At 45.9% G+C, this 27159-nt stretch overlaps 1 protein-coding gene across 1 annotated transcript; it reads right to left on the bottom strand.

Annotated features, from left to right (window-relative positions):
- Positions 1 to 23441: 23441 nt before the first annotated feature.
- LOC141612733 (replication protein A 70 kDa DNA-binding subunit B-like) lies at positions 23442 to 25154 on the bottom strand. Its single transcript, XM_074431506.1, has 7 exons — positions 25108 to 25154; positions 24888 to 25015; positions 24727 to 24805; positions 24544 to 24655; positions 24211 to 24389; positions 24018 to 24138; positions 23442 to 23756 (listed from the first exon to the last, which is right to left on the bottom strand). Exons 1-7 carry the CDS (start codon positions 25122 to 25124, stop codon positions 23622 to 23624), a joined length of 771 nt encoding a protein of 256 aa, XP_074287607.1. The 5' UTR covers positions 25125 to 25154; the 3' UTR covers positions 23442 to 23621.
- Positions 25155 to 27159: the final 2005 nt, after the last annotated feature.

The raw sequence follows: 27159 nt of genomic DNA on the forward strand, positions 1-27159 counted from the left end.
GTAATCGGGGTTATGGCTCGATAGCAATTCTTCTAGCGTATCGGTCATTGTGTCCCCGTCGCTCTCGGCTAAGGCCGAGGTAATCGGGGTTATGGCTCGATAGCAATTCTTCTAGCGTATCGGTCATTGTGTCCCTGTCGCTCTCGGCTAAGGCCGAGGTAATCGGGGTTATGGCTCGATATCAATTCTTCTTTTTGAGTTCCTGCCTGGTGGCAATTTGTGGAGGGGACAAACACTTTGATGGAAAACTTGGGCGATTCATTTGTTTGTTATGATCGTGCGTTGGGGTGTCCACAATGGGTTTGGACACCTCCGCCGCTATACAAAGTATTTTCTCAAGTTATCGGTGTTCCAATGGCTCATCAAAGGCACACCTCCCATGTCTGTCGGCCCGGTATGTACCCGCCTCATTTCTTCGACCACTTTGTAGGGACCCTCCCAGTTGGCCGTCAGTTTACCATGAATATTTCCTTTGTTGGTGGCAGCCGACTTCCTTAGGACTAGGTCTCCCATTTTTAAGTCCCTTTTGTGGACTCTTCGGTTGTAGGCTCTCTTCATCCGGTTTTGATATACGGCCAAGTTGAGGCGTGCTGTATTTCGGCTTTCTTCGACCAGGTCTAGGGAGGCTCTCGTGCCTTCCTCGTTTTCAATCAAGGTTAAAGGTAGCCGTTCGAATGTTGGTACCGCCGCTTCAATTGGTAGGATCGCCGGAACCGTAGACTAGGTGGAAGGGGGTGTACCCCGTTGCTTCTTTCTCCGTGGTCCGAAGGGACCACAGACGCCGGTAGTTCATCGGCCCACCTTCCCTTAAGGTCTTCAACTGTCTTCTTCAAACCGTTGAGGATTGTTTTGTTGGCCGCCTCCGCCGCCCGTTGCTCTCGTGGGTGGCGGAGACGGAGGAGTACGCAAACTTGATGCCAAGCTCTTCTAACCAGTTCATTATTAGGTCGCTCCAAAACTCTCGGCCGTGGTCAAAATACCATAACTTGGGGTAATCCGGCGAGTTATAACATTTTCCCAGTTACCTTTCGACGGCTGCTGTGGTTTTCGCTGGTACTGCTACAGCTTCAACCCATTTGGTGAAGTAATCAACGGCCCTAGCATGTCCATCCCCCACTGTGCGAAAGGAAGGGGACTAAGCACCGGTTGTAGGTCCCCGGAGGGAGCGTGTATTACGGGGCATGCATCGACGATTCGTGCACTTCTTGGTCTTTGTTCGGAATCTTGAAGCATGGTGGGCCGTAGTAGCCAGCTCGGAGAGCTTTGTGGGCTAGTGTTCTTGCCCCCATGTGATGTCCACAGATGCCTTCGTGAATCTCTGTCGATGCTCGATTCTGCGTCGGGGACCGACCGACACACTTCAAGAGTGGTCTTATTACGGATCTTCCATGTACGCTTCCCCTTCGAACACCAAGTACCTGGCGGCGATCCTTTTATTTTGGCCGAGGGATTGCGGCCCTCCGAAGAATTCACCTGTAAGTTTGTATTTCATTATCGGAGTCATCCACGTTGTCTCGGTCTCTATGTTACCCACCATGCCGACGGTCTCAGTGATGCTTTTCGCATTCCTGATATCTACCAGCACGGTTCGGCTGACATTCTTGATGGTTGAGCTGGCCAGTTTGGAGAGAGCGTCGGCCCGGTTGTTCTCGGATCTGGGAACGCACTGGATTTGGAAAGATTTCAACTTTGCTATGTCGGCTTTTACCCTCTCTAGGTACCTTACCATTCCGTCGTCCCGAGCCTCAAACTCCCCTCTGATTTGGTTAGTAACCAACAGTGAGTCTGTCTTCAACACAATGTGTTCTGCTCCGGCAGCCCTAGCTAGCTCGACTCCGGTTATCACCGCCTCGTATTCGGATTCGTTGTTCGAGGCCGAGAAGGTGAATTTCAAGGCGTACTCAAACTCGTCCCCGTTTGGGCTGATGATAAGGATGCCGGCTCCCGAGCTGTTCGTCGTGGAGGAGCCGTCGGTGTAGACCTCCCATATGCCTGGTTTGGCTCTTCCGATATGTGCATTCGGCCAGAAATCTCGCAAGTGCTTGCCCCTTTATCGAAGGCCTTGGTTTGTACTTGAATGCCGAAAACCAGAGAGTTCCACTGCCCATTTGATGAGCCTGCCGGATTGTTTGAATTTTTCCAAAGCTTTCTCCAACGACTGATCGGTTAGGACCGTCACGGGGTGTGCGTCGAAGTAGGGTTTTAACTTCCTTGTGGCAACGACGACGGCGAAAGGCTCGCTTTTTCAATTAGTGGGTAATTTCTCTCGGCAACAAAGCATGTATGGGTGACAAAGTAGATTGGGTGTTCTTGTTTGTCTTCTTCCGATGATCACGGCGCTGACCGTGGCCGAGGTAATCGCTATGTATAGGTATAGCGTCTCCCCAAAGATCGGCCAGACAGAGTTGGGAGAGTCTGAAGATGAGCTTTCGGTTGCTTGAAAGCCGTGCTCTGTTCCTCCCCCACCAAGTCTTTATTTCCTTTCAACACTTTGAAGAATGGGGTGCTCTTGTCGGCTGACCGAGAGATGAAACGGGTGAGAGCCGCCATTCTCCCGGCCAAGATCATAACCTCTTTTTCGATTCCTTGGTTCCGGCAGGTCTAGGATTGCTCGGACTTTGTCCGGATTGGCATCTATGCCTCGGCGCCGACAAGTACACCTAGAAATTTACCTGCCCGACACCGAAGTTGCATTTCATTGGGTTGAGCTTCATCTTGTATTTCCTTAGTGAACAAAATGTCTCGTGTAAATCGGCCAGATGCTCGCTGTCGGACTTGCTTTTTACAATAGCATCGTCGACGTAAGCCTCAATGTTTCGTCCTTTTTGGTTTTGGAACACTTTGTCCACCAGCCTCGTGTACGTTGCTCCGGCGTTCTTCAAACCAAACGGCATCATTTTGTACATGTATGTGCCGTTGGTGGTGATAAATGCGCATTTAGGCATGTCTTCCTCGGCCATAAACACTTGGTGATACCCCGAGAAGGCGTCCGGCAGCTCAAGATGGTGTAGCCCGCCGTGGCGTCGATTAAACTATCTATTCGAGGCAAGGGATAACAATCTTTGGGGCATGCTTTATTAAGGTTGGTAAAGTCTACACACATTCTCCATGCCCCCGATGACTTCTTCACCATTACAACATTGGCTAACCACTCAGGATAAGTACAAGGCATGATGAAACCCGCCGCTAGTAATTTATCTACTTCGGCTTTGATGGCCTCGTCCTTCTCGGCCGAGGAGTTCCTCATTCTCTACTTTTTATCGGGCGGCGGTGGGGAGTACGTTCAACTTGTGAACAATCACCTCCCGGCTCACGCCTGGCATCTCGGCCGCCGAGTATGCGAAAACATCTTTATTCTTCCTCGGCAGTCCAGGAGGTCGGCTCAAATTTTGGTTCCGGGTTGACACCGACGGTTACGGTGCGGCCCGGATCAATCTCTACCTCCTCGGTCTCTGCTCCTTCGACCATGCCGATGGTCCGGTCGTTCCGGATCTGGGGTGTCTTGTATCCTAAGGATTTTAGTTACGAAGCGACACTCTCACCCTCACTAGATACCTTATCGTCTCGTAGTCTTGGGCTTCGTACTCTCCTCTGATCTGGTTGGTCACTAAGAGTGAATCTGTCTTCACCATGATACGCTCGCCGTGCCGGTTTTAGCTAGCTCAACTCCGGTTATCACCGCCTCGTACTTGGATTCATTGTTTGAGGCCAATGAGGTAAGCTTCAAGGCGTGCTCAAACACGTCTCCGTTTGGGGCGATAATAATGATGTCGGCCTTCGAGCTATTCGTCGTGGAGGGGCCATTAGCGTAAACCTCCCATAAATCGGGATCCTCCTCGTTCTTCGAGACGAGCTTATGCGCCTCCCTCGGTCGAGACATATATCAATGTCGGGGCCCGGATGGATATCACAAATCGATTTCGCTCAAAGTGACCCGACCTATGAGAACGTTGTAGGCGGACGTGCCGTCGATGACTACGAATTCGGACATAACATTCTTGGCTGCACCTCCCTCGCCGAACCTCACCGGCAACTGACCGACGACCCTGGGGTACCAGACCGGCCCCGAAAAGTCTGTACAACGGGTTGGTGCGGAGGCTCAAATCTTCAACCCTCGCACCGAGGCCGAGAAAGCATTCTCTCGTACATAACGTTCGTGTAGGCGCTGTGTCAATCGGGCACCTCTTCACCAAGTGGTTGGCTATGTCCGGGCGGACTTTGTAAGTGGGTCCTATCAAGAGCGATGACTCCTCGTAGTCCTCCCCGTCCGATGGTCATATCGGGGATGTTGGGAGCGGGGGTGGCTGTGTTGGGCACAAAGTTGATGGCCCGATAAGGTTCATCCAGTGCCGTTTGTGCCCATGAGCGGACCCACCGTTCTCGTTGTCCCCGATGACGACATTGACTACTCCTACTCGCTCGAAAACGGACTTGCTATTTGATCCGCCGACATCCGGTTTTGGCCTCCGCAACATATTTGCCGAGGCACCCCTTCCGGATCGCTTCTTCAATGGCATCCTTCAGATGTCGGCAATCGTTGGTTAAGTGTCCGGTGTGGCCGTGGTACTCACAGTACTGGCTCGTGTCACCGTCACTCCTCGGCCTAGGGGGTCTTTCCCACTTCTGGCCCTTGTTCTTGCTCAAAGCGAAGACCTCGGCGGCCGATACGACTAGGGGGGTGTGATCATCGTACCGTTTTTTGTAGTACGTTCCCGAGCTCCCCCCGGCATCCGCCGAGCTCTGTTTCCTGGCAGACTTGTCACGCCGTGACCTATTATTCTCACGGCGTCTTTCATCGGACCGTGACCCGTTGTTGTCACGGCGTCTTTCATCCGGGTTGTCCTCCCGGCGCTCTTCTTTTACGAGTACTCGGCCTCGCCTGGGGCCTACCCATGTCTTGTGATAGTCCTCTACCTTGATGGCTTGGTCGGCCAATTTCTGGCGGCGTCCAAGCCCGTGCCTCCGCACTTGATGAGCTCATTTTTTAAATCTCCCCTTGGGAGGCCTTTCATCGCTGCGAAGGCCGCCGATTCGGATTGATTTCTCGAATCTGCTGGACCTTTCCGTCGAACCTCTTCACATAGCTTCGTAGAGACTCGCCCCCTCCTGTTTGATAGTTAGTAGGTCCGATGTCTCCACGGCCCTTCTCTTGTTGCAAAGAGTACTTGGGCTAGAAAGGCGTCCCTTAGGTCGGCGTAATAGTATACCGAGCCGTCGGGAAGCCCCTTGTACCAACTTTGAGCCATTCCATGCAGAGTTGTTGGGAAAACTCGGCACCAGACCTCATCGGGCTGCTCCCATACCGACATGTAAGACTCGAAAGTCTCAGCGTGGTCGGCTGGATCACTATCTCCCTTGTATGATAGAGGTGGCAACTTGAGCTTAGTTGGCACCGGATTTCTAGGACGTGGCGCCGAGGGGTCATGTCGACCATGTGTCGAACGACACGCGGCGATCGGCTCCTCGCATTCCTAATCCGGCTCCTCTCCTCGTAGCGGGAAGGACTCCTTCTTCGACTTGGACTTCTCCTCCAACTCGTTGAGTCGGACTCCTCCGGCTCCTTTGGGGTAAGCCTCGTTCGTCTTTGCGGGGACGCCGTCCTCCCATGAGTGCGGGAAGGACTTAGGTCTACCGCGCCCACTTTGGGCTCCCCGCGTCTTGACGGGTCGGCTTCTCCTAGTGCTCCGTTCAAATTTCTCGGAGTCACGTTTTGGGCCCTGGTCTCCTGGACGGTTTCCGCCGCTCTTGTCGGCGTGACAGTGTGAGCAGGCGTGTTACTGATTAGGTCCAGGAGCATTTTCAGTTTTGCTACGTCGACCACATGTCCCATGATGGTGACCTGGTTGGCTGGCGGCGGCGTGTCGGGTATTGTTGGCATCCCGAACTCTGGTTGGATTACTCCGCCGGTGGAGGGCTGCACGACTCCAGAATTGTTGAAGGTATCATCTTGGTAGAATGCGGTTTCGTCGGTCACGACTGCGTCTTGTTGTTTCGACATCTTCTTAGCTTTTTGGGTGGGTTTTTGTTGTTGTTGTTTTTTTTTTTTTTTGGGAATGAATGTGACTAGCTTCTAGTTTCTTCCCCACAGACGGCGCCAATTGTTCCGGGTGTAATTCCAGAGCAAGTATCGTTACCACCCGTGGCTTGTAGAATAATGTCTTGAGTTGAACCCTTCTTGCCTTTATCGTTCCTCTCGGCCTCTCCTGCAACAATGAACGAACTGAGGGCTTGGCTTTGTGCCAAGCGTACTCACTCCGACGCTCAAGTCAGTAAACTTAAAGGATTAAGTTGTGTTACTTGGCTAGGTATGTATTGTAGAGAGATAAGGAAGATATTACCAGATGAATAGTGTATTTAGGTTAAGTTGTGGGATCCTTTCCTCAATGAAGGTTGAGGAGTATTTATAGGCTTTCACCTTTTGTCACGTAGTGGCCAAGTGGCCAAGTGGCTAGCAGGTGGAAAGACTAATCTACCCCTCGGCCGAGGGACCTATGGCAGGCCGGCGGGCCATGTTGACTCACCGCCGAGGGGTCTTGGATATGAGTACGCGGGTATGTGACCTATGGCAGGCCGTCATGCCGAGACCCAGGCTAACAGGCCGATGGGCTGCATCGGCTAGGCTGTCTAAGTCGTTGACTTGCTGTGGATATCTTTGACCTTGTTCAATATGTTGACTTGGTCAGCGGTGCAGAATATGCCCCATCAATTTATAACCTACTTATTATATTTTTGTATGTTAAATAATTAACATCTCTATACATCTAATAAACTATAAATAAAGTTTAACAAAATTGCATAGATTTTAAATTTAATATATATAATTTTATGGCGATAATAATTAATACCATAAGTGTGCATGTTTATACTAATTACTTATTTTATTTTAAGGAAATTGACCATCTTCTAGTCTTCTATAAATATTTAGGAAAATTATCAGGCATTTTTTTTTCTTTAAGTCTCCTTGAAATTGAGCATCTTAATTAATTATTTTATTTTAAGGAAACTGACCATCTTAATTAATTATTTTATTTTAAGAAAATTGACCATGTTTAGGAAAATTACCAAACTTATATATAATTTAATTTTAACCCAAACTATATAATATTTGCATTGAGATCCCTTAATCGGGTCCATCACACGGTGCTATTGATTTAAAACTATATAGTATTGTTCCGGGTGTAATTCCAGAGCAGTTATACGTTACCACCCGTGCTTGTAGAATGACGTCTTTAGTTGAATCCTCCTTGCGGTCTCCTGAAACAATGAGCAAACTGAGGGCTCGGCTTTGGGCCGAGCGAACTCACTCTGATGCTCAAGTCAGTAAACTTAGAAAGATAAGTTGTTGTTACTTGGCAAAGTACGTATTGTAGAGAGATAAGGAAGATATTACCAGATGAAATAGTGATTCTTAGGTTAAATTGTGGATCCCCTCCTCAATGAGAGTTGAGGAGTATTTATAGACTTTCACCTTTTGTCACGTAGTGCCAAGTGGCCAAGTGGCTAGCAGGTGGAAAGACCGATCTACCCCTCGGCCGAGGGACCCATGGCAGGCCGGCGGGCTCTGTGACTCACCGCCGAGGGGTCTTGGATATGAGTTCGCGGATGTGTGCCTCGGCTGGCTAGTTGTCCCCGCCGAGGCACAAGAGACAAAGCCGACAGTGGCGCCTAGGTTAGGCTGTCTAAGCCGTTGACTTGCTTGTGGATATCTTTGACCTTGCTCAATATCTTGTCGACGGGCGGGTGCGAATATGCCCCATCAATTTGCCCCCAGCGTAGTCTATGCCGTGGTATGGGCTCCGATGTATGTTGAGCGTATATTCCGCGCGCAACCAAAACTTTCTCGCCTCGCTTCTTCTTCCCGGGCATGGCTCTGTTTAGGCCGTACCATATCCCCCTCCACATGGATGTGTAATGGACATCCGATGTGGAAAGAGGCAATGACGCGGCCGAGACCAGGGTGGAGAGTGCCGTTGTTTACGATTGCCCCTGGCCGGTGCTTTCTGGCTTGGTTGATCATGTGGCCGGCGGATAAACGGATACTTAGGAATTTGTTGAGGAAGGTGAACAGGCAAAGAGATATGAAGGGGCGTGTTGAAGACGCTTGTCATCATTGCCTTTGTTCGGGGCCAACTCATCGAGCCTTTCCCCCCGCCATCTTTTGGCGCTTTAAATGTCATGTCTGTAACCTTTTGCTTTTCTTTTCCTTGTTTTTGTAAAACTTTGGTAGGTTGCGTTTTGGCTTATCCTTATGGGACTACGCCGTCCCCGCATTCTTCTCGTTTGTAACTGTATCATTAATGAAAGTTTGCTTGCTTTGCCTTTGGCTTGGCCGAGGTCTTTTCTTGTCTTCTTGCGTTATTAATTGAGCGCTTTTTCATTTTTACCTTCGGCTTAGCCGAGGCAGCTAGAATGCGTATCTCAACTGCGTTTAACGTCTTTTTCTTGAACATGTTAGCGTGTTGGTCGCTTCCTCTTTCACTCTCGGTCTGGCCGAGGCGTCGGATTTGCGCTTCCCAACCGCCGTTGTGAACATGTTAGCGTATCGACCGTTGTGTCCCCTGTCAGGCCGTCGGCGGACCGGGGCGACTAGGGGTTACGGAGCGACAGCGCACGTTAGCGTATCGATCGTTGTGTCCCCTGCCAGGCCTTCGGTTGGCCGAGGCGACTAGGGGTTACGACGCGACAGCGTAAGTTAGCGTATCGATCGTTGTTACCCCTGCCAGGCCTTCGGTTGGCCGAGGCGACTAGGGGTTACGACGCGACAGCGTTCTTTGGCGTATCGACCGTTGTGTCCCCTGCCAGGCCTTCGGCGGGCCGAGGCGACTAGGGGTTACGGCGCGACAACATTCTTTGGCGTATCGACCGTTGTGTCCCCTGCCAGGCCTTCGGCGGGCCAAGGTGACTAGGGGTTATGGCGCGACAACATTCTTGGGGTGACTGCCCGGCTTGGGCCGTGGCGTCTACCTCGATATGACCGCGGAGGGGATAAACACTTTGATGGAAAAATTGGGTGATTCTTCATTAGATGTAAACATGCGTTGGGGTGCCAACAATTGTTTTGGACACCTCCGCCGCTACACAAAGTATTTCCTGAGATTGTCAGTGTTCCAATGGCTCATCGAGGCACACCCTCCATGTCGGTCGGCCCAGTATGTACCCGGCCTCATTTCTTCAACCACTTTGTAGGGACCCTCCCGATTGGCCGTTAGTTTACCATGAATGTTTCCCTTGTTGGTGGCGGCCGACTTTCTTAGGACTAGATCCCCTACTTTCAAGTCCCTTCTGTGGACTCTTCGATTGTAAGCTCTTCTCATTCGGTTTTGGTATACCGCCAAGTTGAGGCGTGCTGTATCTCGGCTTTCTTCAACCAGGTCTAGGGAGGTTCTTAAGCCTTCCTCATTTTCAACCGGGTTAAAGGTGGCCGTTCTGAATGTCGGCACCGTTGCTTCAATTGGCAGGACTGCTTCGGACCCGTAGACTAAGTGGAACGGACCAGCACCGTTGCTTCTTTCTCCGTGGTTCGCAGGGACCACAGGACACCGGGTAGTTCATCGGCCCATCTTCCCTTTAGGTCTTCAACTGTCTTCTTCAAACCGTTGAGGATTGTTTTATTGGCCGCCTCCGCCTTTCCGTTGCTTTGTGGGTGACAGACGGAGGAGTATGAAAATTTGATACCGAGTTCTTCCAGCCAGCTCATTATTGTGTCACTCCAAAACTCTCGGCCGTGGTCGAATAACATGACTTGGGGTAACTCAAAACGAGTTATGACATTTTCCCAGATTACCTTTCTTACTACTGTCGTCGTCTTTTGCAGTCATCGCTACGCTTCACCCATTTGGTGAAGTAGTCAACGGCGACAATCAAGAACTTTCTTCCGCCGGATGCCGTTGGAAATGGCCCTAGTAGATCCATCCCCCACTGTGCGAAGGGAAGGGGATTAAGTACCGGCTGCAGGTCTCGAGATGGCGCATGTATCACCGGAGCATGCATTTGACAGTTGTTGCACTTTTTGGTCTTGGCTCTGGAATCCGCAAGCATGGTGGGCCAGAAGTAGCCGGCTCGGAGTGCTTTGTGGGCTAGTGTTCTTGCCCCCATGTGATGGCCGCAGATGCCTTCGTGAATCTCTGTCAGTATTAGCTCCGCGTCGGCCGGACCGACGCACTTTAAAAGTGGCCTCGTCACGGACCTCCTGTACAATTCCCCTTCAAACACCAAGTACCTTGCTGCGATCCTCTTTATTTTCTCGAGAGAGACGCGGTCCTCCCAGAGTTCACTTGTCAATTTGTATTTCATTATCGGAGTCATCCACGTTGTCTCGGTCTCTATGTTACCCACCATGCCGACGGCCTCGCAATGCTCTTGGCATTCCCGATGTCCACCAAGACGTTCGGTGACATTCTTGATGGTTGAACTCAGCGAGTTTTGAGAGAGCGTCGGCTCGGTTGTTTTCGCACTGGGAATGCATTGTATCTGAAAAGATTTCAACTTTGAGGTGTCAGCTTTTACCCTTTCCAGGTATCTTACCATTCCGTCGTCTCGAGTCTCGTACTCTCCTCTGATTTGATTAGCCACCAAAAGTGAATCTATTTTCAAAATGATGTGCTCCGCCCCGGCAGCCCTAGCTAGCTCGACTCCGCTTATCACCGCCTCGTATTCGGATTCGTTGTTTGAGGCCGAGAAGGTAAATTTCAAGGCGTACTCGAACTCGTCCCGTTTGGGCTGATGATAAGTATGCGCTCTCGAGCCGTTTGTCGTGGAGGACCCGTCGGTGTATACCTCCCATACTCCGGGTTTTGCTCTTCTTGGTATGTGCATTCGGCCAGAAATCTGCCAGGTGCTGTCCCTTTATCGAGGGCCTCGGCTTGTATTGAATGCCGGCCGGATAGCTCTCTTTCCCATTTGATGAGCTCCGGATTGCTCAAATTTTTCCAATGTTTTCTCCAACTACCGGTCGGTTATGACCGTCACGGGATGTCGTCGAAGTAGGGTTTCGTTCCTTGCGGCGACGATGACAAAGAAAGGCTGCTTTTTCAATCGGCGGGTAATTTCTCTCGGCGGCAACAATGTATGGCCGACAAAGTAGATTGGGTGTTGTTGCTTGTCCTCTTCTTCGACGATCACGACCGACCGTGGCCGAGGTAATCGCTATGTACTGATATAGTGTTTCCCCGGATCGGCCGGACGGGGTTGGGAGAGTCGAAGATGAGCTTTCGCTTGTTTGAAAGCCGTGCTCGCTCCTCCCCCCGGCCGAAGTCTTTATTCCCCTTCAACATCTTGAAGAATGGGGTGCTCTTGTCGGCTGACCGAGAGATGAAACGGGCTAGGGCCGCCATCCTCCCGGTCGGCATCATGACCTCCTTTCGATTCCTCGGCTCCGGCAGTCAGGATCGCTGGACTTTGTCCTGGTTGGCGTCAATTCCCCGGCACCGACAAGTACGCCGAGGAACTTACCTGCCTGGACACCGAAGTTGCATTTCATTGGGTTGAGCTTCATCTTGTACTTCCTTAGTGAACAAAATGTCTCGTGTAAATCGGCTAAGTGCTGTTTGTCGGACTTGCTTTTTACAATAGCATCGTCGACGTAAGCCTCAATGTTTCGCCCTTTTTGATTTTGGAACACTTTGTCCACCAGTCTTGTGTAAGTTGCACCGGCGTTTTTTAAACCAAACGGCATCATTTTGTACATGTATGTGCCTTTAGCAGTGATGAATGCGCATTTAGGCATGTCTTCCTCGGCCATGAACACCTGATGATACCCTGAAAAGGCGTCCAGCAGGCTCAGCATAGTGTAACCCGCCGTCGCGTCGATTAAACTATCTATTCGAGGCAGGGGATAGCAATCATTGGGACATGCTTTATTAAGATTGGTAAAATCCACGCACATCCTCCATGCCCCTGACGATTTCCTCACCATTACAACATTAGCTAACCACTCAGGATAGGTACAAGGCATGATATAGCCCGCCGCCGCAAATTTATCTACCTCGGCTTTTATGGCCTCATCCTTCTCGGTGAGGAGTTCCTCATCCTTTGCTTGACAGGGGCGGCGAGCGGTGGGGAGTACGTTCGGCTTGTGAACAATCACCTCCCGCTCACGCCCGGCATCTCGGCCGCGAGTAGGCGAAGACGTCTTTGTTCTTTCTCGGCAGATCTAGGAGTGCGGCTCAAATTTTGGCCCTGTGTTATCACCGATAGTTACGGTGCGTCCCCGGGTCAATCTCTACCTCTTCGGTCTCCGCTCCTTCGACCATGCCGACGGTGGTATCCATGCGCTCGCCCTCCCGTTGCAAGGATGGGCTCTTCCCCTTCTCCGACTTCTTCGCCACTTTGAAGGATTGCATGTTGCACCCTGCGACACTTGGACATTGACCACTTCGTCCTTTTCGTTCTTTGAAACGAGCTTATGCGCTTCCCCGGTCCGAGACATACATCAATGTTAGAGCCCTGATGGACATTATCGCATCGGCCTCGCTCGGGGTGACTCGGCCTATGAGAACGTTGTAGGCGGACGAGCCGTCAATGACCACGAACTCAGACATAACGTTCTTGGCCGCACTTCCCTCGCCGAACCTCACCGGCACTGATTGACCCAAGGGGTACCAGGCCGCCCCAGAAAAAGTTGTACAACGGATTGGTGCAGGGGCTCAAGTCTTCAACCTTCGGACCGAGGTTGAGAAAGCATTCGCCGTACATAATGTTTGTGTAGGCGCTGTGTAACACCCCCATACTCCAAGTGCCTTACCAGGACTACTCGGGTATAAGGATGTCACCATCTCGGTTACCCGAGGCAATGATATTCATAAGACAATAAAGAAACATATTTAAAAGTAAATAGTTTAAGTGATTACATGATCAAAACCAAAACTAATAAATCAAATACAACATTCTCACACGGTCTCATCGCTAAAACTATCAAAGCTATAAGACACCGTCGACACAAATGGAAAGACTTCTAATCATCACGTGATGACTCATCCGAGCTATCCCATACGCGTCATATCATACCGCTCAATAATCGCTCACCACCCCGAATGGATCACCACGCTTTTAAAACATTTAAACGGGTCGATTAAATCACACAATTCAATATATATCAACAATAAGATAAACAGACAGCTTAACCGTCACACACACACAACCACACCAATCCCAACAAACTCAATCACCGACCGTCCCACGGACCACCCCAGCCGGGAGGACCGCAGCCGTTCCCACCTAAGCCCCGCTCATCATACCGAGCGATAACCCTGTCCCATTAATGTGCACATCCCCTTCCGTGGCGGGTTCCACGAAGGGCGAAACTAGGGCGTGAAGCCACTCCCGCAAGTGACTCCACTCAGCCGAGAACGCATCTCGAGAACCAGAGACAACAATCACAATCACAACCGTCACAACACAATTACGATATTAATCAATAATCACAATCAACCACCGTCACAACACAATTACGATATTAAACAATCAATCTCAACACATCAACAATCATCCCATTATGGGACTAATACGAGTAGAAATCCTACCCGAAAGCAACACAATCATCGACGATCTAGCAAATTGTCTCAAAACATCTCCTTTACAAATCCTTCTCCTATCACATAATCACATAATCACAATCTAACCTTAACAAATCATAAAAACCCCCAATCCCAAAATTAGGGTTTAACGGAACTTGACGAAATACTATAAAATTGGTATGCAGATCTTACCCTCGACGCAAGGATCACAAAGGTGTAAAGAACGATGAAATCCGACCTCTCAAGCTCCGGGATTTGTCAACAACACGGATGAATGCGAAGAACGTAACTTGAATCTCCCCTTTAATGTTATTAGGTTTGTAAAGGTGTATTATGAAAGTGACGGAAAGATTTATATATTAATCCGTGTTATTAACAAAACCCGTCGAATTAACACCCAGAAACCGGCTACTCGATCGAGTACCCAAGGTACTCGATCGAGTACCCCCCTACTCGATCGAGTACCCTAGTTACTCGATCGAGTACCCAACAGGTCAGAAACTATTTTATTTCTCAAAACGCCCTTACTCGACAGAGTAAGGCCTACTCGATAGAGTACCCCAAGACTCATAAATACGGAGTATTACAGTCTTCCCTCCTTAAAAAGAACTTCGTCCCCGAAGTTCAACCCATACATAAAAAACAACCATACTAGCTCGACCAAGACACAACAACATAACTAAGAACTCAAGAACTCGACCAAACATAAAACATGAACTTTTAACACCCACTCCACCCACTATGTTTACTTCCCTAACATGACTCACGATATCGTATCCACCACATATATATCTCTCACGACACCAACTCCATACATAACCAACTACCATCCTCTAACGTTGTTAGCTCCATATTATCATCCACTATCAAATCCAAAATCAAGACACTCATAGACATCAAACGGAATGTTACATTCTACCACCCTTAAAAGGAACTTCGTCCTCGAAGTTTACTCACACTCATAATCTCATCATCCAACTGTCAACACTATCGAAGTATTCTCGCATTCCTAACATCAAAAGACTACAAGCACGTCCATGACCTTTTAACACCATCAACCACAACATATACAAATCCATATCTTATGCTACACCAACACTCTACTTCCAAATATACTACCATATGAACAACCATCAAAATCTCTTTTATCGCATCCTACTCCTCTTAAGATAAATGTTACGTCCTCGTAACTCACTAATACTAAATCCTAGATATATCTTTTCATTACCCTCTTTACCACCACATGTCAAAGATAACCGTCTATAAACCAAACACTCACCATGCATATATCCAAGGCTCTCTTACTTAAACATTTCCCATAACTCAACTCATTTGGCATACCACCTAACCTATACCATAAAACTCGTAGCAAAATCACCATACTAACTCTCCATTATTTCTGCAAAACAACATACCTCTCTATGTAAGGCACTTATCTCCCAGAAGCATAACTCACGATCCACACTCGTTACGTACACGCACACTAGATCCTCAAGTTCTTTCTTCCATTACCGCAAAACTCATACACAAACTTAACATGACACTAATTCCCAATACCCTACACTCACTGTCTCAACAAAAGATTATGAACCACCTGCATCTTTCGGGTTATTACCACACATGTTCTACGACTCACTTGCCATTACCATGTCTACTGAAACCTTAACTAGAACAAGATCATAATTATTGTAACAACCTCTCACAACCGTGTCCCATTAACAGAATGTCACTATACTATGACAACAACGAAAACATATACAACTCTATGTATATCATACTCTACCCTCATTCCCAACTTAACCAGGTAAAGAAAACATTAATAAACAAGACAACTGTCTATCTGCACAAACTGAAACTCGCAGGGAACAACATCAAACAAAACAACAATCTATGTATAACTGCTATGTACTTTCGGAACTCGAATCATAATCATCCTGCCTACTCCACCACAACCGGTGACGGCATCACAACACCGCCACCAACAGCCACGCCGCGGTGCGAAAATACCCGCATCACAACACTAAATATCGTGCCCGGATCACCACCCGAGGCACCACAACCACATCGATAGTCATCACGACTGCATACAACTCCCATAAATACTGACTCAGAATAATTTCTCAGACAATAAAAACTTACTCAAATCCACTTTACTAAATCATAACACCACATATTTTATGAATTAAACAGATAATAACCTCGTGAATATCATCTCCTTACCATATCACAGATTGACATGTACCATGAATACAGACAGGCATAACTAATCATGCCAAAACAGTCAAATTATTACCTTTTTAAACATCCTTCCATTACGTTCTCGTATCCAACATGTATTACAGAAAGTTCAGATAACAACTTATAATTATCACACCATACCATTTCTTGTGAGGTCACAACCTCACACAAACATTTATATATGACATAGACCCATAATCACATCCAACCAGTCAATCCTGATCACGTAAGTTACCACTCAACATAGGTTACCTGTCGCCCGAGCTTAACTCATATGCCCCTCATAACCTTTTCCCCCATTCGCACAACCATCACTTCCTCGCCCAAAGATAACCATACCATTACTATTCAACTATTAGCATCCGCCTCATATAACCACATCTTATACCCTCTCACAACCATAAATATCCATCTGGTCTCTACAAAATCAACCTCTTTAGAATTGCTACCTTTCTAATATACCATCACCCTTAACCACTAGTCACAAACGATAACACTACCACTGTCCGAACATCAAACCTCTTACACTCATCTCTAAACATCACGATTTCTTTCCTATCTTTGGTTGACATCCCAAATAACAAACATCGAATCCATCAACAAAATTACCTCAACATTCTTCCCAATACTATCCTTAATTGTATCATCATCTAACTCTCCGCCAAAAATCTCGTATCGTGCAAATATTCTACCAACTTCTTACTTTCCTTAATTCCTCGAAACTCATTACTAATCATGTAGTCCCAAAACTCCTCTATAACCATTAACTAACATCCTCATGATTGGTAGCACACATCTCGACGACTCCTTACCTCTATATCACATAACTCCGGTCAACATTTTCTTAGTTTTATTCCCCTCATTCTTTTCCTTTACATCTACAAAATCAATTAACCATTCAACTCCTTATCACTTCTACCTAATTCTTTAGTGTTCCTGCATGCTCTCACTTTGCTCCAAAACTCGACATCTAATTATTTCATATCGATATCATCTCACTCTTTCTTACCACAAATATTCTCTTATTATGTCATCAATCACCCTTGCAACTAATCCGTCCATAGAATCAACGTTCTTGTTCAACGATTGCATCTCCTTCTTACATCTCTAGAAATCAAAATTCCTTTCATACCGCTAATTGCCCAAGGAAAACCCACAATAGTTTCATCTCTTAAAAAGCCAAATCTCCACCCCGCGACATGTCTCCACAAAATTCACTATATACCACTCTTCTCAACCCCTTTAAAACGAACTTTCATTATGTATATTCTTAACCCACACGGCTCTTAACTACCTCCCTCCATAATTCTTTACACATCTCAAGTTGTCACTATCCATATCCTTACTCTCAATCCTTTCATTCTCACGTTCCTTAGACTCACATCATCCATTGCCCACATTCACTTACTTTTACGTTACTCAACACACACTCATATCACTCATCCCATTTCATCTCAGAAAACATGCTCTATGTCTCAATTAAGCCATAACAATCTTCCTTTTCTTTTTCCACTATCTATTACAACCACGTATAACTCATGTCCTCCCACCGAACTCATACTCACCACAGGTGCCACTCACTACACCACAAGATTGGGTAACTTACGCGTCAAGACCAACATACATGTAAAACAATGCATATAGAAGCAAAATAATAACTTTGAATTAAACATAATATGCAACGAATTCAAAAGATAAGCATATGACCCAAAACAGGGGTCACTAGATCGAGTACAGGACACTCGATCGAGTAAGGGACTTACTCGATCGAGTAGGTGAAGATCAGAAGCACGTAAAAAAATTACCAGGGACACTCGATCGAGTAACTGACGTACTCGATCGAGTACCTCCCTACTCGATCGAGTACCAAGGCTACTCGATCGAGTACCTACGCATTTCTCAGCACTGTCCAGTTTTCGTAAAACAGTCATAACTCACTCATTTCTTGGTCATTTTGGGCGTGTGACCTATCGTTAGAATCATAAAAGAACAAGCTATCTCCTCCAATTGGAATCACATTAAAATCATTTACGCATCTCAAGTTATAACAGTTTAAAGACAACCTCTTTATCATCGAAAAACACAAACTATATATTTTTACTTCCCAAACGACTTAAACAACAACAAGGTAGACAAAACGACTCAGTACTCATAAAACCAGTATTGCTAATCTCATGTTACCATCTTCAAAAATCAAGCAACAACATCCATCATGCACATATATTATTTAACTCATTAGTCATGTACTAACCGCATGCTTTAAATTTTATAACTTTTCGTAACACAAAACATTCTCATACATTACTTAATCCTATTCCCATGTTACTAATACAACAACATTACAATTACACTTTGTCACCTAAACATATTCATAATCACAAAATTCATATTCTTATGCAATTGTTACTCCATCTTTTCCAATCAATTCATCTATTTCCAACACATTACTCATCATTCTCATACACTTTTCTAACAATTCCAACCAACATTGTAAATCAACTATCATGCAACATGGTTTCAATCAACAACATACGAAATCACATTATCACCATCTTTTCTACACATCCCCTATTCTCCACATACATACATCCACTGATTCATGCCACACATCACTCCATAGGTACACAAAGCACAAGGTAAACACATAGCGATCCCGACTCGTATCCCATGTGGCCGGTTCAAAATTATAGGGCGAGTTTGCGACTTTAGGACGTCTCCCAAGTCTTTGCATTAGCTCCTACAACCTTTACCCCGGATTCATTTTAATTGACTCCCTACATTCATTGGATTCATTGGTTACAGGTTTCAGGATCGTCGCTCTGATACCATTTGTAACACCCCCATACTCCAAGTGCCTTACCAGGACCACTCGGGTATAAGGATGTCACCATCTCTTGTTACCCGAGGCAATGATATTCATAAGACAATAAAGAAACATATTTAAAAGTAAATAGTTTAAGTGATTACATGATCAAAACCAAAACTAATAAATCAAATACAACATTCTCACACGGTCTCATCGCTAAAACTATCAAAGTTATAAGACACCGTCGACACAAATGAAGACTTCTAATCGTCACGTGATGACTCATCCGAGCTATCCCATACGCGTCATATCATACCGCTCAATAATCGCCACCACCCCCGAATGGATCACCACAGTTTTTAAAACATTTAAACGGGTCGATACTAATCACACAATTCAATATATATCAACAATAAGATAAACAGATGCATTTAACCGTCACACACACACACAACCACACCAATCCCAACAAACTCAATCACCGATCGTCCACTGGACCACCCTGCCGTGGAGGACCGCACCTTCCCACCTAAGCCCCGCTCATCATACCGAGCGATAACCCCGTCCCATTAATGTGCACATCCCCTTCCGTGGCGGGTTCCACGAAGGGCGAAACTAGGGCGTGAAGCCACTCCCGCAAGTGACTCCACTCGGTAGAACGCATCTCGAGAACCAGAGACAACAATCACAATCACAACCGTCACAACACAATTACGATATTAATCAATAATCACAATCAACCACCGTCACAACACAATTACGATATTAAACAATCAATCTCAACACATCAACAATCATCCCATTATGGGACTAATACCGAGTAGGAAATCCTACCCGGAAAGCAACACAATCATCGGACGATCTAGCAAAATTGTCTCAAAACATCTCCTTTACAAATCCTTCTCCTATCACATAATCACATAATCACAATCTAACCTTAACAAATCATAAAAACCCCCAATCCCAAAATTAGGGTTTAACGGAACTTGACGAAATACTATAAAATTGGTATGCAGATCTTACCCTCGACGCAAGGATCACAAAGGTGTAAAGAACGATGAAATCCGACCTCTCAAGCTCCGGGATTTGTCAACAACACGGATGAATGCGAAGAACGTAACTTGAATCTCCCCTTTAATGTTATTAGGTTTGTAAAGGTGTATTATGAAAGTGACGGAAAGATTTATATATTAATCCGTGTTATTAACAAAACCCGTCGAATTAACACCCCGTAAACCGGCTACTCGATCGAGTACCCAAGGTACTCGATCGAGTACCCCCCTACTCGATCGAGTACCCTAGTTACTCGATCGAGTACCCAACAGGTCAGAAACTATTTTATTTCTCAAAACGCCCTTACTCGACAGAGTAAGGCCTACTCGATAGAGTACCCCAAGACTCATAAATACGGAGTATTACAGCCTGTGTCAATCAGGCACCTCTTCACCAGGTGGTTGGCTTTGTCCAAGTGGACTACGAGTGGGTCGCTGTGAGGGGCGATGACTCCCTCGTAGTCCTTCTTCCCAATAGTTACATCGGGGATGTTGGAAGCGGGAGTCGCTGTGTTGGGCACAAAGTTGATGGCCTGATACAGCTCGTTCAGGTGCCGTTTGTGCCCATAAGCGGACCCACCGTTCTCGTTGCCCCCGATGACAACATGGATTACTCCTATCCGTTCGAAGACGGATTTCTTATTTGAACCGCTGGCATCAGTCTTTTGGCCTTTGGTAACATACTTGCCGAGGCTCCCCTTCCGGATCAGTTCTTCAATGGCATTCTTCAGATGCCGGCAGTTGTCAGTAAGGTGACCGGTGTGGCCGTGGTACTCACAGTACTGGCTCGTGTCACCGTCACTCCTCGGCCTGGAAGGCCTCTCCCACTTCTGACCCTCGTTCTTGCTCAGGGCGAAAACCTCGGCGGCAGACACGGCCAGGGGGGTGTGATCATTGTACCACTCTGGCGGTTCGTTCCCGAACTCCCCCGGGCGTCCGCCGAGTTCTGTTTCCTGGTGGACCTGTCAGACCGTTTCCTATCATCGTCATGGAGTCTTTCATCCGGGTTGTCCTCCCGGCGGCTTTTTCTTTCTGAGTGCCCGGCCTCGCTGGGGCCTACCCAGGTTTTGTGGTAGTCCTCCACCTTAATGGCTTGATCGGCCATTTTCCTGGCGGAGTCTAGTCTCTGGCCGCCGCACTTGATGAGCTCATTCTTTAGGTCTCCTCTCGGGAGGCCTTTCATCGCCGTCAAGGTCGCCGGTTCATTGCTCGACTCACGAATCTGCTGAACCTTGGCGTCGAACCTCTTCACATAACTTCGGAGAGATTCGCCTCCTTCCTGTCTGATAGTCAGGAGGTCCGAGGTCTCCACGGCCCTCCTCTTGTTGCAGGAATACTGGGCTAGGAACGTGTCCTTTAGGTCGGCGTAACAGAATAAAGATACCGACCCGTCGGGTAGCCCCTTGTACCAACTTTGTGCCATCCCATGCGTGTCGTTGGGAAGACTCGACACCAAACCTCATCAAAGTTGCTCCCATACTGACATGTGAGACTCGTAAGCCTCGACGTGGTCGGTTAGGTCGCCTTCTCCTTTGTATGCTATAGGTGGCAACTTCACTTAGTCGGCACACTTGGGGTATCTAGGACGTGGGCGCCGGGGGTCGTCGACCACGTGTCGAACGACACGCGGCGATCGGCTCCTCACATCCCTAGTCCGGCTCCTCTCCCCGTGGCGGGAAGGGCTTCTTCTCCGACTCGGTGAGTCGGGCTTTTCTCCGACTCGGCGAGTCGGACTTCTTTCACTCCTCCGGGGGTGCCTCGTCGGCGCTGCGGCGACGCGTCCTCCTCCCGCGAGTGCGGGAAGGACTAAGGTCTACCACTAGCGCTCTGGGCTCCCCCGCGTCTTGACAGGCCAGCTTCTTCCAAAGTGCTCCATTCAGGTCTCTTGGAGTCACATTCTGGGCCCTGGTCTCCTGGACGGGTTCCGCCGCTCTTGTCGGTGTGACAGTGTGAGCCGACGTACTACCAATGAGGTCCAGGAGTAGCTTCAGCTTTGCCACATCAACCACATGTCCCATGATGGTGACCTGGTTGGCGGGCAGCGGCATGTCTTGTTTCTTCGGCGTCCCATTCGTCGTCTCAGTGATACGGCCGGTGGGAGACTGCCCGATTTCTGAGTTGTGGAATGTGTCGTCTTGGTAGAATAAGTTTTCCACCAACACCTTCTCTGGTTGTTTCGACATCTTCTTAGTTTTTTGGGTGGGTTTTTCTTTTGTTTTTCTTTTGTTTGGGAATGAATGTGACTAGCTTCTAGTATCTTTTCCCACAGACGGCGCCAATTGTTCCGGGTGTAATTCCAGAGCAGTTATACGTTACCACCCGTGCTTGTAGAATGACGTCTTTAGTTGAATCCTCCTTGCGGTCTCCTGAAACAATGAGCAAACTGAGGGCTCGGCTTTGGGCCGAGCGAACTCACTCCGACGCTCAAGTCAGTAAACTTAGAAAGATAAGTTGTTGTTACTTGGCAAAGTACGTATTGTAGAGAGATAAGGAAGATATTACCAGATGAAATAGTGATTCTTAGGTTAAATTGTGGATCCCCTCCTCAATGAGAGTTGAGGAGTATTTATAGACTTTCACCTTTTGTCACGTAGTGGCCAAGTGGCCAAGTGGCTAGCAGGTGGAAAGACTGATCTACCCCTCGGCCGAGGGACCCATGGCAGGCCGGCGGGCTCTGTTGACTCACCGCCGAGGGGTCTTGGATATGAGTTCGCGGATGTGTGCCTCGGCTGGCTAGTTGTCCCCGCCGAGGCACAAGAGACAGGCCGACAGGTGGCGCCGGTTAGGCTGTCTAAGCCGTTGACTTGCTGTGGATATCTTTGACCTTGCTCAATATGCTGACTGGTCAGCGGGTGCAGAATATGCCCCATCAAGTATAATTAATTTGTATAACTTTCTTTAATTACATTGAAGTCCCTTGGTTTCTGGATTTAATATATAGTATTGATTGATTGATGTTTGTATTAATAAAGATTTGAGTCGGGTCTTATTGATTCGAGTTAATTTGATTTACAGCTTTACGAATTATGTTGTTTCCAGCTTCGTTCAGTTTAGTTAAATCCAGTTTAGTTTACCTTCATTCAATGTTTAGTTCAGTTTGTCAGTTCATTTTAGCTTTTGCATTTAGTCTACGTTAACTTAGTTACCAGCGAGCTCAAGACCTGACCCGACATCCGAACTCAAGACCCGAACCCAAATTAACCCGACACAGTATAACCCGACCCGAATGTTTATTATTTCAAACTAATTATTATCCACAAATAACTTGATAATATAGTTGACCCGGTCAAACCCAATCCGAAGTTTACAGACCTAAAATGACCCGACTCCAAATTGACCGACCCGACTCCGACATAATTGCCCCGTTTGCCAGGTCTAACTCCACATAAATTAAGATAATCAGTAATATTTACACCAACAAGTCTTCCTTAAGAGCGCACAATTCGTAAGCTTAAAACAGGTTAAATATTGCTCCACATGTACATATTTTACATACTAGTCGCTGCGCCGCGCCCTACCGGGCGCGGAGCCTCGATTTGACTATCATTTGCAACGTCTTCAACGGTAATTGGGTTTAGTTAATGTGTGATTTGTTTTAAACTGTGAACTATTTTTTTTTCATGTAGTTGCCTCCTACCATTTACGAAATTGTATGGCAGTGTTATACTACTACATTGGTCAAGTTAAATGTTATAGAACATCGCTGCAGCTAACCGCATACGTATTGGAAAGTCGTGTTTATCAAAGGATTAAACCGTCTTGCCAGAATTTAGTTAAGAGAAAAGTACGAATATTTACAATTAGTACAATCTAGGCTATCTTACACGGTAGATGCTTTTACCGCAAAAAGTAAGGTTGTCTAGTTATCATATGTTACTAAAGTTCCGCTACACTCCGATCTAATTGTCTCAAGGGTAACTAACCCGAGATGTTTCGCGCTTATATTTGAAAATGTGCCTTGGAACAGACCTGCTTCAAAATGAGTCAAAATAGTCTTGGCATATTTGTTGTTTAGGTTAGAGAGATTTTGTGGAGCATCCACTTCAATTCTTGAGTTCTAGAGAGAGCTTTAGTTGGCATGACTTTAACGTACAACTTAGTCGTCTTAAATTTGTCTGCAATGTCTTTGAGATAGGCCTGTTTACCCTGCATTGAATGAATGCGTATGAGTGGTTAGTCAGCGATAAATTTATGTTGTACCGTTAGGATGCCTTCTTAATCTGGCTTAAGGGTTACTGTTTACTGTATGTGAACTGCCTGAATTATTTACGTAATTAAATCAGAATATTTGGGTTGTGTGACTGTTTTGATATGTGGGGAATACACAGGGTTAGGGATTTCTATTTCCAAAGGTGTATAGGTGTGTTGAAGACACATGTGTATAACAAAACTGCATTGAAATTATACCTGTTCAGTCAGAGAGTGGAAGGCTGCAGCTTTCATTTCCAAAAGCATTTCTAAATTTTCAGTGTATGCAGATAGAGTATACTCTCCAGTTCCGTCTGCCACTTGAAATGTTGCTGCCATTCTGTACACGCAAAACATTATGCAATTAAGGAGTTAAGTTCACAGGAGTGTTTTTCGTGTTGTGAGTTAATACCTTGGAGTGGAAACGACATTGTCCTGCAGACAATCATTACACAGATATGCGACTCCTATCTCTTCATCGTTGCCAGTGCCACAATTACTACAACCATGGTACAAGTGCACATCTTTAGGGTCAAACTGGTGCAGCGTAACATATAGCCAGTGGTGTTCTTCCTGTAAAGTGTTGTTTGCCTGCAATTTTAAAGAAGTAACTGTTTGTTGGCGGCTGTCGTTTGTAATCATTTTCTGAACATCACCGTGCATATAACTCTATTGAAACGCCTAGTAATGCAGGATTACATTATGAGAAGTGTCGCTATTTAGTTTTAATATATATTACACTTACACTCTTTTTGAGGAGTGTTTCAATTCTTGTTATGGTACGATGGATTTCTGGAAGGCGGACTTCAAAGACATGTTGTCTTTTTCCTGCTAGTAGACTTTTGTTTTGCTTGGCCCTGTAATTTTACTAATTGTTAATTGTGTAAAGTGTAATTAGGGTCATGGGTTTTGATGCACGAACTCTTACCAAGTCCTGAGCAATTCAGCCTCTTCTCCCGGCGGATCTAACATGATGAATGTTGAATGCGTGGTACAAAGGGAAAATCCTAGAGTTGATGGCATGGTTATGTCAGTCATGAATAACAGCTACTGCTACTCTAATTTTGTTTTCTTGGGTTATGAAATTACCTTTTTGGTAGCTTGGCATTAGAGCTGTAAAGGCTACCACAGGAAAGCTTGGTGCTATGGACTGCAATGCCAAACATTCTTGCAAAGGCAGATCTGCCCAAGCCGTTATTATCAGAATCTGTTCATGGCTGCACATGCAAATTGCTATTAAAAAGGGTTTTTTTGATATAGTTTGTGTTTATAAAAGTGGATATTATCATCAACTTGTGAATTCACTGACCTGTGATCGACAATCATTACTTCACAAGCATCGGCTGTCCGCTCTATGTTGGCGTGGTTTGGCAAAGATCGGTCAACATATATAACAACTCCTAGCACATCTAAAGTTTAAGCCGTAATTAATTATGCATTCAATAAACAAAAGGTTTTTTTAGTATCTTTCTTTTTTGATGCGGGTGCGTGTTTATGTGTGTGTGTGTGTGTGTTAAGGCTCGGACTATGCTGTATAGTTTAGTCCAGTTTGGCTTACCATAGCGGTCTTCAAGTGCTACTTTTCTGGGTATTGATCCAATTAATACGAAATTAAGTGCCTTAGGAGCTTCTTCACCAGATACAGGTTTGACAATGGTATCTATGTTGAAAAAGATGTCATAAATCTGACCATCAGGATTCTCTGAAGTTGTATCAACGTCTAACTTTAGTTTTGCATTAGAGATGTCGTATTCCAGGTTGTCCTGAATAACGCCTTGAAAAAATTCTAGCTCATGTTCGTGTAGGAAAGTCCTCATTTTAGTACCCTGCAATGCACGCAAACCTTTTTAGGTACACTTTTTTACTGCATACAAATAGTAGCCTGGCTATGCAAATCAGAATGAAATATGAGCAGGGGTAATTTGTTTCAACAGTTTTGGTAACACTGTGTTTTAGTGATAGCTAATCTATGGTACATATTAGTTGTTTAGGATTTCTAAATATAAAGATTGTGAAGGTTGCTCTAAATCTAGTACCTGAGTAATTATCAGGTAAGAATTTGTGTGCATAACTCTTAAACTCTTTAATTATAAGATGGGTTAGACGTTGTATGCCGTTGGTTCTCAAAGTTAGTAGGAGGCCTCCACAGTACTTCTGAAAGTCCTGCGTTGCCTCAAAAGCACCTAAATACGAGGCTACTAAAATTAGCCGCTTTGTTGAATTATGTTAAATGAAATTGATTAAGCTATGTCAAACAAGCCCAAAGCGTAAGTAACCTTCTGAAAATACTCTGAGACAGGAAAATCATGCAATCAATAGAGACACACCTAGCGCCATCTTTTAGCATATGACAGAAATCATATCAGTACTGACTAAGATTAATCTATGTGGCTTACCGCCGTTTTTACATAAACTGGCTGCACCCTTTTATTTGATAGTTGACCATGGGCTAATTGACTAAGGCTCGTTTAGCTATTAAGTTAGTTGGTATATGGTCTGACATATTTATAATCGCTCTTAACCATTCAATGGTAGTTTGCATATAATTCCGTTCATTCCTGATCCTAAGTAAATGTATAACATATAGATCGTAATTTAAATTCTTTAAATTACCTCTTCATCTTGGAATGTAATTATTTGTAGCTCCAAGCCTTGGCCATCTGGCTCAGAATGCACATTTGTTTTTTCAATGACTTTAGCTCTAATAGTGTAGGGGCCAGTTGATCCTGAAAGTTCTTTGATGCGCTTTCGCCGAGGCCTCATGATGAGCTGCATAGATTTGCAAGCGTCAGCCGATTACAAAAGGGATCATATTTACTAAAACAAACGGTTCAACAATTGTCAGAAGACATAGTTGTAAGTATATATAATTATGTAGCAAGCATATTGTGGTTATCATCCAGGTATGCAAGCCATAGTGTTGGTGGTCTCTACATACATTTTTCAATACTATGCTATCAACGTATTTCTACGACTGAACTAATGCTATAATCGAACACCTAATGTAAGAGCAAACGAAGTACGCCTTAGATACGGTCGAGAATAGAAAAAATTGGTTAAAGGAATAACTGTTTGTAGCTTACTGGTTTCTGATTAACTCTTATATATTTCTGAATTAGTATTGTTTTGATAATGGCAGAGAAGCTCCCTTTCTCTTATTTTTCTCTATCTTTATATATATAGATATATATAAATGTTTCTTTTTTTTTTTTTTGGTGAAAGAGAAGCGGGATTAATCCATATAAATGTTTCTTGTTTCAGGCAAATAATTAAAAGTATACTTTTGATATTGCTCTGCAAATTAGGCTTTAGGTAAATCTATTGAAAGTTTCCTAAGATATTGTGTGCCATACAATCTAAG

This window comes from Silene latifolia, chromosome 11 (genome assembly GCF_048544455.1).
Source record: "Silene latifolia isolate original U9 population chromosome 11, ASM4854445v1, whole genome shotgun sequence".
NCBI classification, from domain to species: Eukaryota; Viridiplantae; Streptophyta; class Magnoliopsida; order Caryophyllales; family Caryophyllaceae; genus Silene; species Silene latifolia.